General features: G+C 41.3%; 1 protein-coding gene across 1 annotated transcript in view; it reads right to left on the bottom strand.

The window, feature by feature from the left end:
• Positions 1–417: 417 nt before the first annotated feature.
• Positions 418–13,685, bottom strand: part of pkp2 (plakophilin 2) — a 29,780-nt gene continuing 16,512 nt past the window's right edge. The window contains exons 7-13 of the mRNA XM_079334831.1: positions 11,139–11,256; positions 5,456–5,617; positions 4,981–5,157; positions 4,657–4,810; positions 4,343–4,535; positions 1,649–1,736; positions 418–1,421 (exon numbers count right to left, since the gene is read on the bottom strand). Coding sequence (XP_079190957.1) covers positions 1,353–1,421; positions 1,649–1,736; positions 4,343–4,535; positions 4,657–4,810; positions 4,981–5,157; positions 5,456–5,617; positions 11,139–11,256 — 961 coding nt within the window. The 3' untranslated portion in view covers positions 418–1,352. The remainder of the gene's footprint in view (positions 1,422–1,648; positions 1,737–4,342; positions 4,536–4,656; positions 4,811–4,980; positions 5,158–5,455; positions 5,618–11,138; positions 11,257–13,685) is intronic.

Raw genomic sequence — 13,685 nt, 5'->3', positions numbered from 1 at the left:
TAAATCAAAATCCAAAATACACATAATAGCCTATGTGTGTCAAAATGATTTCCCAAAATATTAATAAGGAATTTATAAACAGCGCAAACATATTTGTAATACATTTTTAAAAATCTCACCTGCACCCCCATTTCCCTTGGCCATGCTTTGAGACATACCAAGTTCACAAGCAACATCTGACTGCATAGATTCCATACTCCACACAAGAATTTAAAAAATGTTAAACTTAGTTATGTTAGTCAGGCATTTTGAGCTTAATCTTTGAGGTCCTGTATCAATCACAATTCCCTGAGGTAATTATGATTGATACAGGACCAGAAAATAAGATCAAACCTCATACTTTATTCTAGCATTCAATATCAGAAATTGTGTAATATCAGAATGCATACATTTGCAAAATTGTCCTGCATTCTGAGTGAAAAAAATCAAGCTTCCAAAAACATCATTACAATACATTTAATTCCAAACAATGAATGTGATGATTAAAAAACATTTAGGCAGAGAACAGGAAATCAGCTTGTTTTTGTTAGGGAGTCACAACAATAAATTATTCTATTTCAAGCACTTTCTATAAATAATTATGAAACATTAACTGATTAATATATGAACATTTTCATTGTGGTTCCAACTACTGGTGCACAACAACAAAAAACGCGAAAGTACTTTAAACTGTTAATCTGCCTCAACACTTAAATATTTCCTCACTGTGACTATATTTTTTAAGTAAACAAAACAAAAAATGTGCTTTAAAGGTCCCATGTTTTGAAAAATTTTTCTTTTTTTGTTATGTCATTACCATTTGATTGTGTCAACTAATCAAAATCTGACTTATTTGTCCTTTGACTAACATCTACATAATACAATTTAAATTATAGCTTATGGGACCTTTATGTGTCATGTAAGCAGTGGTCACAATGTTTTGTAATGCAGCATTTAGAAAATATAAATTACTCCTCAGAAAATCTATGGAAACCCAAAGCAGACATGGTATTATACATTTGATTTATTATTTTCCTCTGATAATGAGTATGCTTCTGTTGTTTCCTCTAAATCTTTACCTATGTTTTTTTTTTTTAACAATTTCTTAGGATAAAAGAACTTGTTTTTCCCATTAAATTGGATTAATTTATCTCAAGTGATGTTGCTGACATCACCCTCACAGTGTGGGGATAGTGAAAACAGAGGTAACAAGTGAAATATATAGGTGCATGTCCTCTTAAAGCTTCTGTAGAAATCAACACTAACAAATCGATACATGCACAGTCCATTACAAGAGTCGCATTGCATTCAGTCCTGCAAGGGATGATGGTGTCCACAAGATAATATTGAGTTTGTATTTATTAATCTGATTCTCAGTCATGTCCGGAGTTCACAGCCTTAGTTTTCCTTTGATTGATGAAGTCGGTTTTCCTGTACCCGCACTGTTAAGGAAAGATATGTTGGTTACTGACTCTTGTTAAAGCCAGCGGGGGGGGGGGGGCAATTGTGCTTTAGTACAGCGCAGTAGGGGTGGCCAGTGTTACCGCCCTCTGAAAGATTTCTCCAGCTGTGCTTACTGCTACAAACAACAACATCAAAATATGCAGTTTCACTTTTCAAAATTATGCGCTAAGAGTTTGAGTTGTGTGTTACACGTAGAGGAGCTCACCTTCTTGTAGGCCGCATGGAGGTCACTGTGCTTCCACATGGTGTGCAGCAGGACACATGCTGTCTGCCCCGCTCTGGTTGGTCCAAAACTTAAGAATTAAAAGTCAAAATTATTTTTTTAATCATACATCCTTTTTAAAAAGAAGTAATGCTTTAAATTAAAGGGATACTTCACCCATTTACATGAAGCTGTGTATCATTTAGAAACATGGTAGTAGTGTTGAATGGTCACACAGCTTCATGTAAATGGGTGAAGTATCCCTTTAAATAACACACCATAGGTTAGAGCTTCTATACTGTGTTAATACCAAGGGTGAAGGTTCGATTCAGTATTGGTATAAATGTTTTTTGTCAATATTCTGGTGGATTTTTATAAACCTATTTTTCATTAAATCATTTTTGAGAAGGGAAGCACACAATCAATTTGCCCAAAATTAAGTAATTTGCAAAATTAATTAATGTTTTTCATTTTAGAAGGTTTTGAAATGCCAACATCCACATGGTAGTCTATGGGGCCCCTAAAATTATACTGTGCTCATCTTGAGTATGAAAATGTGGGATACTTCACCCATTTGCAGTAAACTGGGAGTATTTTTGGATGGTCTGCATCCCGCCCTCATTTTCCTCTGAGAGCTCCTTATTTCTCTTGTGAAAAATAGCCTCCAATAACACAAAAATTGTCATTTTGTGACATCGGAGGCTGTTTTGGTTAGTAGGGGTGAAACTACATCCTAGGTCTTAATATTTTTGATCACTGAACTACAGACCTATAACAGATCAATGGGCGGGACCTCATTCCCAGAACCAAAACTCAACGTCCACCATCTTGCTTGGAAGCTACCGATAAAGGCAAAACACGTATGTTAAAACTTAAAACTGATATTGATGAAGGGGATTTTTAAGTTATTGTGCTTGAATTGGATGTTCGTGGGTCTTTCTACTAGCCGCAATATAGCAGCAGTCTGGCTGCTGTCGACAGGCAGTTCGGCAAGCTGGTTGCTGCCGACAGGCAGGTCCAGGTTGGTGCTCTCACTGTTTGCCGATAGACACAGACATACTGTAGAGTCTGTTTTCTGCAAGGAATTTCCAAAATGCCAGTTCCCTCTGGAAGAAATCTCTGAATCAGTTGAGGAAATGTCCATATGTGTTGAAGTAAATGTAAGTAATGCTGCATTCAGTTGCTGCGCAGGTAGTCTCCGAGTTGGGAAGTAGTTCCTCCGACTTCAGTGTTCACGTGTTTAGACTTCAGTGTTGTAGCACAAAAAAATTTGTTACTGTCAAAAGTTATATTTGAAAAAATATTTGATGTGCAATGCTTCTACTATCAATAAAAAGTATAATAACATTAGCAAAACATATTTCCCCCCCGATATGATACAGTTATGACGTTATGTCAGTAAGTCAGACACCAACAGTTATTCTTTTCCAAGTTTTGCAAGATGTTCAGACTTGAGCAGTTGTATTATGTGCATTTTTATAACTCATAAAGTTGTTTTACCGATGTGTCCAACACCACATGAATACACCATAAATCCTCTACTTCAGTGGGAGTGGCTTGCTGTACTGTTCATTCTGGGAGTTGATGTCTTTCATCTGCCTAAGGCAAAAAGACACTTTCTGCCTTTTTGACCTCTGTACATGCACATGCACATGTAACTAGTTTCTAGAAGGTCAGCACTTTGTTTCTAAGGCTCTTTAACTGTTTACAGGTCTCTTTTAACCAACACATGTTTTTCTCTCCACAGGTTATGTACATTATGCTATATTAGTTTTAAGTCTAACTGCTAATGCTAACTGCACAGGTTTAACATATAATTATGTTTATTCTTAGTCACATAGGGGCTGCTATATCTTGTTTGGGGGATTTTGTATACAGAGGGGAGGGGGGACAGCGGGTGTGTATTGTAACTAATGTCTTGTGTCCTGCCTGTCTGTATACTGCTACTGGATGCCTTGAATTTCCCTCGGGATCAATAAAGTATCTATCTATCTATCTATCTATCTATCTATCTATCTATCTATCTATCTATCTATCTTCTCGGTCAAGAGGGCACCAACTTAAATAATTTACTTTTCTATGAAATATATGACCCAATCAGATTCATGTTTCAATGGGTGAAGTATCCCTTTAATGGTTTTTTTTTGCTCTCAGTAAGTCAGGGATTCGATGGAGTTTTATGTGTGCACAAAAACATTTACTGCTTTTATTATCTGGTCATTAACAATTTGTATTCTTCCAAAATAATTTAGTAAAACTTCCGCACGTCAAAGCTTTTTGTATCACACGCTAACTCGCTGGTAAGATGTAAGGGCTTTGAAAATTAAATTAATAATATTTAAACATTATCCTCCGATGGTGCCTCAGAAAGAGAGAAAGGGTATTTGCATATGGACTGAAATTCATGCATAAATCGAACAACATGTGTGATCATGTAGCCTCATGTTGCTTTATAACTGTTGGGTCTATAAATGACGTGTATGAAATCCAAACAGAGACAGCAGCTTTATCATTGCATTTGGAGATCTGTGTCTTAGATTGAACTTTTGGACATGATGATCAAAATGATTACAGTATATTTGTCAGAAAATTACTCTATCATGTCCACCTGAAGCTACGCTTTTGATTTATCCTTCCTTAAACATAAAGTGCTCAGTTGTTTTGATTTTCTGCAACCTGATCACTGTAAACACTAACCCGTTGTTCTTGCTGCTGATGTTAATAATCCTTGGAAGGGCTCCATGATTGACGATGGCTCTGACATGCTGTGTGTCGCTCTGACTCAGGTTAATCAGAATGTGCAACAAAGAGACTGTTAGCTCTGTGGGCTGGTCGGTGCCTGTGTCATCATGGGGCAGCATGCGCACCACCTCTGGCAAAACTTGATTCACTTCAGGACCAAAAATACAAAACAAAGATTGACAAAAAATAATAATAATTAAAGGAACCATTATTGGTCTATCAGGCAATGGTTACAGATTATTTTTTCTAAAGCTCAAAGGATCAGTTACCGATGTCAGGATACAACTGCTGGTAGCGTGAGAGGTTTTTTATTAAAGAAATGGCTGTCCTTTTCACATCTCTTTCGCCTTCCTCTAAAATCTTCTTGATGTGTTGAAGGCCATTTTCCCGCTGAACAACAGTAAAAGTGATGGCTTCAGCCACCTGTAAGGAACAAAATTGTTTCTGATTTCTATTAGCACTGGAAACACATTTAGGCAAATTTCTTGACCTTAAAAAAATTGATAAAAATGAATAAATTGAATTCTATTGAACACTGTGTGGTTTTGAAAGTTCTATAATGTTCCTCTCCCCTTTGCAGAACACATTCTTACCGCGCCATTCCCCGCTGTGATGTTCTGCAGTGCTCCAATGGCTGCCTCCTGTGTTTGGTGACGCACACTGCAGGCGATGAGTGATAGATACATCCTGATAGTAATGGTGCTCCACAGCCACTCTATGCCATTGGGGTTTGCCTTCTCCTCCAGCAGGGGGTTCTGTTGCTCCAGATGCTGGGAGGTAAACTAAGAATTAATTTAAAGGGATTTGTCTACCAAGAGTGCATTAAAACTAACAGGAGGCTTATGCGTACCATCATGCTAAAAAATTAACATTATTAAAAAGAGTCCACAGTATCAAATACTTCAGCATTATTTTAGGTGAACATAAATTAATTCAATGAAAAGTTTAATAGCTAAAAGATTAAATGGGTGAATAAAACAGCAGTACTCCTGCAGTTTTCACAGAGTAAAGCTTTAATGAGAAACATGTTTTGTATTGACAGTTTGGATATTTGACTAGAGGGATTACCTCTGTGATCCTGGTACTGCGATAAGCAAAGCAGCCGACTGGCTTAGGGTTCGGAGCCAAGTTTTGTCGAGATTCCCCAGGTTCTCTGGTGTACTTCTTAGGAAGCTCTGCTTCCATCTGATAGGACAAGTTGTGCAAAATGCAGACGCAGTTCTCTGTGGACTTCAGAGCAAGTACATGCAAAATAAGACACAAACCAGCAAGTTTATTAATCACATACAGAAATAAGACAGCTCTCCCTTGAACTGCTACCTTATTGTGGTGGTTGAGTTTGGGTACCCGAATGATTCTAGGAGCTATGTTGTTGGGGGCTTTATGCCCCCAGAAGGGTCTGCCAAGACCAACAGGTCCTAGATGACGGGTCAGTTCAAAATACCCGATGAAGAACATACCAACAAAGACTGAGATGTCGGTATGGCGCAGCCAGGTCCCATCCTGGAGCCAGGCCTGGGGTCGGGGCTCGCAAGAGAGCATCTGTTGGGCTCAGCCCAAATGGAGGCACAGGCCTGTACTCCTGTGGACCCACCACCCACAGAGAATACCTTAGGGGTCGGGTGCAATGTGGATTGGGCGGCAGTCGACGGCAGGGCCTCAGCGACCCAAACCCTGGACACAGCTTCTGGCTGTTGGGACATGGAATGTGACCTCACTGAGGGGAAGGAGCCCGTGCTTGTGCGGGAGGTCGAGAGGTACCGGCTAGATATAGTTGGGCTCACCTCCACGCACGGCTTGGGCTCTGGAACCTTGCTCCTCGAGAGGGGCTGGAGTTCTTCTCTGGAGTTGCCCGTGGTGAGAGGCTGGTGTGGGCTTGCTTATAGGCCCAAAGCTCAGCCGCCATGTGTTGGAGTTCACCCCAGTGACCAAGAAGGTCGGGTCGCAATGCCTTCGGGTTCATGACAGGTCTTTGACTGTTGTGTCGGCCTACAGACCGAACAGTAGTTTGAAGTACCTGGCCTTCTTGGAGTCCCTGGGAGGGGTGCTAGATGGTGCTCCGACTGGGGAATCCATTGTGCTACACGGGGAATTCAATGTGGGCAGCGGCTGAGATTTAGAAGGGGGTGATTGGGATAAACGGCTTCCCCGATCTGAACCAGAGCGGTGTTCTGTTATTGGACTTCTGTGCTCGTCACAGTTTGTCCATAACGAACACCATGTTCGAGCACAGGTTGTTTATAAGTGCAAATGGCACCCGGAGAGGCTGGAGACATTGAGTCCGAGTGGACCATGTTCTCCGCCTCCATTGTCAAAGCTGCTGCTCTGAGCTGTGGTTGCAGGGTCTCTGGGGACAGACAGCTGACAGGAACCAGCAGGCAAGGCATGCCACAGCCCGGGCTGTTGTGGAGGCACAAACTCGGGCCTGGGAGGAGTTCAGGGAGGTCATAGCTGACACGTCTCTGTAACATTGCATGGCAGTCAGGGACAGTGCCTCTGGACTTTGCAGACCAGGGTGGCAATTCCTCTTTTCAAGAAGGTTGGATTGGAGATTGTGTTCCAACTAGGAATCACACTTCTCAGCCTCTTTGTGTCTTCCCGTACAGGTGGTTGGTGTGTGTTGTCCAGTCCAGTTTATTGTCTAGCCACAGCCCGAGGTATTTGTAGGAGTCCACAGCCTCCATTTCAGCTACCTCTAACAGAACAGGTTGCATCATCTGTCTGGACCTTCCAAAGTCAATGACCAGCTCCTTGGTCTTAGAGGTGTTGAGCTGCAGTTGGTTCGTGTGGCACCATGCAGCAAAGTCCCCCACCAGTGTCCGATACTCCTCCTCCCTGCCATCCCTGATACACACGACGATGGCTGTGTTGTCGGCGTACTTCTGTATGTGACACAGCTCAGAGTTGAAGCAGAAGTCCGAGGTGTACAGGGTGAGGAGAACAGAGTCGCTCTTCCTCAGTCGCTCCTTCATTAGGTGTGAAGTAAGTGCCACCGGTCAGAAGTCATTCAACTCGCTGGGCCGGTTCTTCTTTGGAACCGGAACAATGCAGGATGTCTTCCATAGGGTGGGCGCTCTCCCTAGCTGCAGGCTAAGGTTGAAGAGCCGTTGTAGTGGTTCCCCTAGTTCAGCAGCGCAGGTCTTCAGTAGCCTTGGACACACTTTGTCCGGGCCTGCCGCTTTCCTGGGTTGGAGCTTCCTCAGCTGTCCTTTGACCTGGTCTGTGGTGAGATGAAGCGGAGATTGTGTTGAGGAGGGGGGTGTTTTGGTTTCCGGGGGAGGTGTGCAGAGGGAAGGAGGAGAGATGGCTGTGGTGAGGGTGTGGGGGGGGGGCAGGGACTGGTCGAACCGGTTAAAGAAGTTGTTCAGTTCGTTTGCCCTCTCCATTGTTCCCCCTGCGGCCCTGGTCTTTGTGTTGTGACCTGTGATGGTCCTCACACCTTCCCAGACCTCTCTCATGTTGTTTTCCCTCAGCTGTTGTTCCACCTTTCTCCTGTAGGTGTCCTTTGCTTGGCTCACACAGCACTTGAACTCCTGCTGTGCTGCCTTCATGGCCTCCCTTTCTCTGCTCCTGAAGGCAGCCTTCTTCTTGTTAAGGACAGCCTTAACTTCCTGCGTTACCCATGGCTTGTTACTGGTCAATCTTTGTTACTGCCCTCACCTATGTTAGGTTATGAGCTTTGGGTCATGCCCGAAAGAACAATATCCCAGACACAAGCAGCTAAGATGGACCTCCTCCGCAGTGGGGCTGGGCGCACCCTTAAAGATAGGGTGAGGAGCTCAGTCACCAGGGAGGAGCTCGGAATTGAGCCGTTACTCCTCTACTCCACGAGAGGAGTCAGCTGAGGTGGCTCGGGCATGTCCCTCTGGGAGGAGGCCTCGAGGTAGACCTAGGACATGTTGGAGAGACTGTGTTTCTCGGCTGGCCCGGGAATGCCTCAGGGTCCCATTAGAAGAGTTAGAGGGAGTGTCTGGGGCAAGGGCAGTCTGGGCGTCTCTGCTTAGACTGCTGCTCCAGCAACCCGGCCCCCAACAAGCGATAGCAAATGGATGGATGGATGGATGGATAGATAAATAAGACATACTGGAGTCTGAATGTGAGTCAAACAGGTTAAGAGTTTAAAAGATAATCAATCATTTGTTGTGATATAATGATTTTGACTATTTATTTTAAATAACAAGCAACAAGATCAATGATTTGCCAGTTTCAAAGTGTATGGCACATCACAACACATGGCAGAAAAGCCTATAACCTGGGGCCCGTTTCAGAAATAAGGTTCAACAAACTCTGTCTTACCCTGAGCTCTGAGTTAGTTTTACCCTCAGGTTGGAAACTCTTAGTTGTTGGTTCCTGAACAGCTGATTTGAGTTTGTTAAATCAACTGTGAGTAAGTTCTCAGTGTTAAGCGCGTTCACCATAAGGATAAAAAGCCAACATTAATGGAGCCCCAATACTATGATTTACCGTGGCAACAGGTGATAAAAAAAGAGAAAGTGTCCTTTAAGCATCTCGAAAAATAGCCTATATTTATCCTGACATATGGCAAACAGTAACAGATTTTTTTTTTTTTAATTTGGTGCAGTAACAGATTTAAGTCTATTCATTTATTATAGATTAAAAAAAAACTCAAAATGAAATATAAAAACAACCCAGTTCATGGTGGTATTTTAATCATATTTTAAATTATTAAACAAAGTTCACTGTCTATTTTAATGTGCATTAGGCCTATAGCTTTATCCCCAACATAATGCTGGTGTTATACACATAGGCTAAATGTCCTCTCACCTTTATCCCATTGAGTTTAATTAGCCCTAACTAAATCAACAAGTCTCCCCAAGTATATTTAGGAGTAATGCAGCCCGTTCATCTTCTAGAGGCTCCTCAACGACATCTAATTCCATATTCGTCAACATAGTTTGTTGTATATGCTAGAGTATAGCATAACTAACATATAATACTGAAACAACAAGGATTTTTATTTAGACAAACAGCGAATCCCTAACACGCGTGTCACATAGATATGAATCTCGGGGTTCGTTGAAGAGAACCTGCTCCCAACCGGTTGGTTATTCCATGAAGCAGGATTAAGAGAATCCTCGCTTTTTGATAAACCAGGCTCATTTAAGTGAGAGCTTCATTCCATCATGGTAACTTAGGGTTAGCGTTAGGTACTGTCACTGTCCATTAACCTTGTGGAAAACATCCTGAGGTTAAGGAAAGGTGTTGGGAGAATTCATAAAGGAATGAGGGAAAGGTGATTGCGTTGTTCACTTACTTACTTGACTTTGATCGTTTTACAACATCAGTATCACTTTTACAGTTTACCTCTGGGTTTTAGATCGTTCAACGTTGTTCAAGGCAAATTATTGCAATGGTAGCTTGTTACACAGACGTGTTACAATCTAACACGTCCGTGTTGCCCCTTACATCAGAGCAGTAGTTCCTATTGTTACAGAAACCAAATGCAGATTGTCTCCACACTTCTCTAGCTGATTTTTATTTTTCTTGAATCGATGTGCGAGTTGCTTTAAATGATGCGGCCGCAAGTAATTGTGGTGCGGCACTTTCTTATTTTCTTTGGTAAAGGATAGTCAAGCTTTTCCTATGCTAAAGGAGGCTATAAAAGAAGCATTGATCCATGTTCCCTTAACTTCAAGAGAATTCGAATGGCTCTAATCATGGTCCCAACTTAAACGCTTTCAGGGTTAAAGGTCACATATTATGCCCTTTTTGGGGATTCATATATCTCATTTGTAAGTTTCCTAAAGAATGTTCATAACCGCTAATGTTCGATAAAAGAAAAGGCTGAATATGTGACCCTTAAGGTTAAAAGGAGAGTAAAAGGAGATAGGAAAGACAATTTGAACACATCCTTAGTTTAGCCATGCGTCAAAGAATGTCCAACAGGTACAAACAGACTCCTAAAAGACCGTTCCGTAAGGTGAGGTGAGTTTAAACCTGAGCTCACAAAAAAGCTCACAAAACTCAAGTCTCAGCTTTGTTCAAAATCAATCATTCATTAAAAAAAACCCTGAATTTTATCGCAAAAGTCACACATCTAATACAAATACACGTGAGGATGTATAGCCTTTCGACTAACCGTTTTAAAAAGGGTGCCTCTTGTTGGAGACGTGTGTGTGTGTGTGTGTGTGTGTGTGTGTATATATATATATATATATATATACATATATATATATATATATGACACTTACCCCTTAAAGTATGCACTGGCTCAGTGTAAATGTGCACCACCTCCATTCAGTTACTGTTGTGCCTTTCCACTCTGTGCAGCTGCTGTGTTTTATTCCTTTGTTATCGTTTAGTCCATCGGAATTTCTACCGTGCCATTTCCCTGGCTTATTATTATGACAGAGCATTAGAGCAAAGAAAAAATAGATAAAAAAATGTTGAGATGAAACTTGTACATTTAAAATAAAAAAATTACCATTAAAATCCTTAAATTCTTCAAACAGCATTGGTTCAGCTGCTGAAACAAAGGGCACACTAACTCTCCTCTCTCTGGGACAGGCCTGAGTTACCCCTCTTGCTCATATTTGAGTGACCTCTCTTTCTGAAACAGAAAACCCAGAGTTTCCCTCGTATCAGGATTAACCGAATCAGTGTTTGCAGTGTTTGCAGGGGCCCGTTTCTGAAACGGGCCCCTGCTGTATTATTGGTGAAGTCATTGTGCTTGTTTTGATACAGTTGGAGGAAAACAGATTGATCTGAAAAGCTAATAATTTCATCTCACCTTGTCATCCGTCTTATAGTCAGCTATGGCTCCCCGGATGTAGTAGACCAGGGAGTCAATCAGATTCTCACAGTCTCTCATTGCTTTTCTGCTTTCAGGACCAGCAGAGCTCAGATTTCTGGAAACAAAACAGTCACAACTATCAGGCCAGGGAGACAATTTAAGGGTATTCCATCAGAAAAGTAGGAATCCGACCCTTTGAAACATAAAGAATTAAATATAAGAAATATTAAGAACAAGAAAGAATTTTTAAATTCACAGAGATATGTTCAGTTCATCTTGAAAATAATTATTACACATTTCACTAGATCCAATGATTTGGCGACTGTCCGTCTCAGCTCATGACAGAGAGAGCACTACTTTTAAACCCCCTTTTTTTTTTCAGCTCAACCAATCACACTGAAAAAATGCATCATACCTAGCAACAGGGTCAATCCCACCCCCTTGCTCTGATAATGACCAAAAATCTTTGCCAGGGTTATTTTAAGCTACACTACAGTTCTACTACAGAGAGGATTCTCAGAATTTTTTGAATACGGGCCCAGGTATTTGTTGAGGATACTGTTGAGGATAATAGGCAACTGCTAGGTTTTGTGAATGAAAAGACCATATTAATGGTGGTGGTAATCATTTTTTAAAGAAAGGGACATATTATGAAATTTTTTAACCTTTTAAAACAGTTCCCTGTGGTCTTAATAACTTGACTGTGCTGGGGTTTGGTCAAAACATAACATAAATCTAGCAATACGGTAGATTTAAGACCCTGTATAAAGCAGCTCTTTCAGAGCGCTTCGTTTTGGGGTCTGTGTTTCTGAAATCACACAAATCAATGTACATGACTGGAATATCTGGAATTTTTATTGTTGGATGGCACACACAAGTCATAGAAAACACATTGCTGATGGAAATGAAGGTACCCAACCTCCTTTTCTGTCCATCAGAAAACCGCTAACATACAGGGGACACTTCAAAGAGCTCAAGGAGGAGATTTTCAGAAACAATATAAGGGGATGTCTTGTGAACAGGACCAGGAGAGTCCAATCTATAAAAAAATGACAAAAAATGAAATGAAACATTAACACAATCCTTAAAAGAAATTTAATATAGTTTTTTTTTTTTTTAGACAACACCCGTGAAGTTACTCATGTTACATCAGCTGAGTCACTCAAGTCTGTGACAGAGTCAGCAGGATCATATGTGGTGTCCTGCACTTTGATGTCCATTGAGCTGCCTTCCATCGGGTCATCTTCTTCCTCTTCAGGCTCCAAGTGCCATCTCTTTAGATCCCTCTTCACGAGAGGTTTCTGCAAGCCTTTAATAAATAAAAGCAGACATGATTCATTATTTGTTATGTCAACTTACAAACGTAATGTATGGCATCCCATCTGAAAATGTTTGTCAACATACCTATGCTCTTGTGGTGAGGTTAAACCTCATTGGTGGGTCTGTCTGGCAGGCCACATGAACACCTGTCACTTGTTGAGATTTGCTTGCCTAAAGAACAAAAGAATTAAAATGTAATGCCGGCTTTTAAGAAAGAAATAAATACACAACAAACGCATATAAAGAGCTATAACACCAATTAGTGGGGATTTTTTAATCTGAGCTCATAATTGTAAAACAATGTATATCATATGGAGTAAATGTAAACAAATCTGTCACGATATTTTTGGCAAATAAGTAGTTTTGTATTTAATGGTTTCTTAATCAGTCTAATGTACAGACGGAGGAAGAGTATTCCATGTCAAAATATTATAGCTAATGCTATTGACCATGCTAAGTGACTGGTTTTATTCAGAACAAAAGCTTTGAACATGAGTAACACGATCACCTGAACAGAACAGGTTTCTATGCATTACATTAGCTTACAGTGCTAACACAAAGCTAACTCGGCCACCTGCAGGCATAGACAGGCCATCGGGCATACCGGGCAATGCCCTGTGGGCCAACGCACATTTTGGGCTGTCATGATTTAATTATAACAGTATATTAGTTTTTATCGACCATGATACACGGCCCATTGGTTGTTTTTCTAGAGGGAAATTGGTCGAGTCCAATAAAATCTCTGTCCTCTCCGGCCCGGCCCTCCCCTCCTCGGGCATCAAGCTGTCTGACCGGAGTTGGAGAGATGTAGGTGGGAGTGAGTGTGAATTGAAACAGAAAACCAATAACAAGTGTAAGGAGGGCACAGGGAAGCTAAGACAAAAAGACTAAAAAGCCCTACAAGTGGATGCAGCAAAATGTGCCAAAATCAGTAATATATTTGTATTTTAGTTATACTGCAGTAGTGGCAGGTGCAGGGGCCGTCCGCATCGACAATTGCAGAAACAGAAGTAGTCTCATTGAGCGCACAGGTGGACTTAGAGGACAGAGACATGAGCCAGCAGCAAGCAAAGATTGAGGAGTAGCTACTGTCAGCCCGGTAAGAAGTAGTCGAAATGTTAGCAGAATAAAAAGGGATGTCTCCTTTAGGGAGCACGGAGGGCTTGTGTGTGTGTCTGTGTCTGTGTGTGTGTGTGTGTGTGTATCCGTGCGGTGGGGACCACC

This window comes from Symphodus melops (assembly GCF_947650265.1).
Source record: "Symphodus melops genome assembly, chromosome: 22".
Lineage (NCBI taxonomy): Eukaryota > Metazoa > Chordata > Actinopteri > Labriformes > Labridae > Symphodus > Symphodus melops.
Note: the sequence above shows the minus strand (reverse complement) of the source record. Positions and strands in the feature narration are given on the sequence as shown.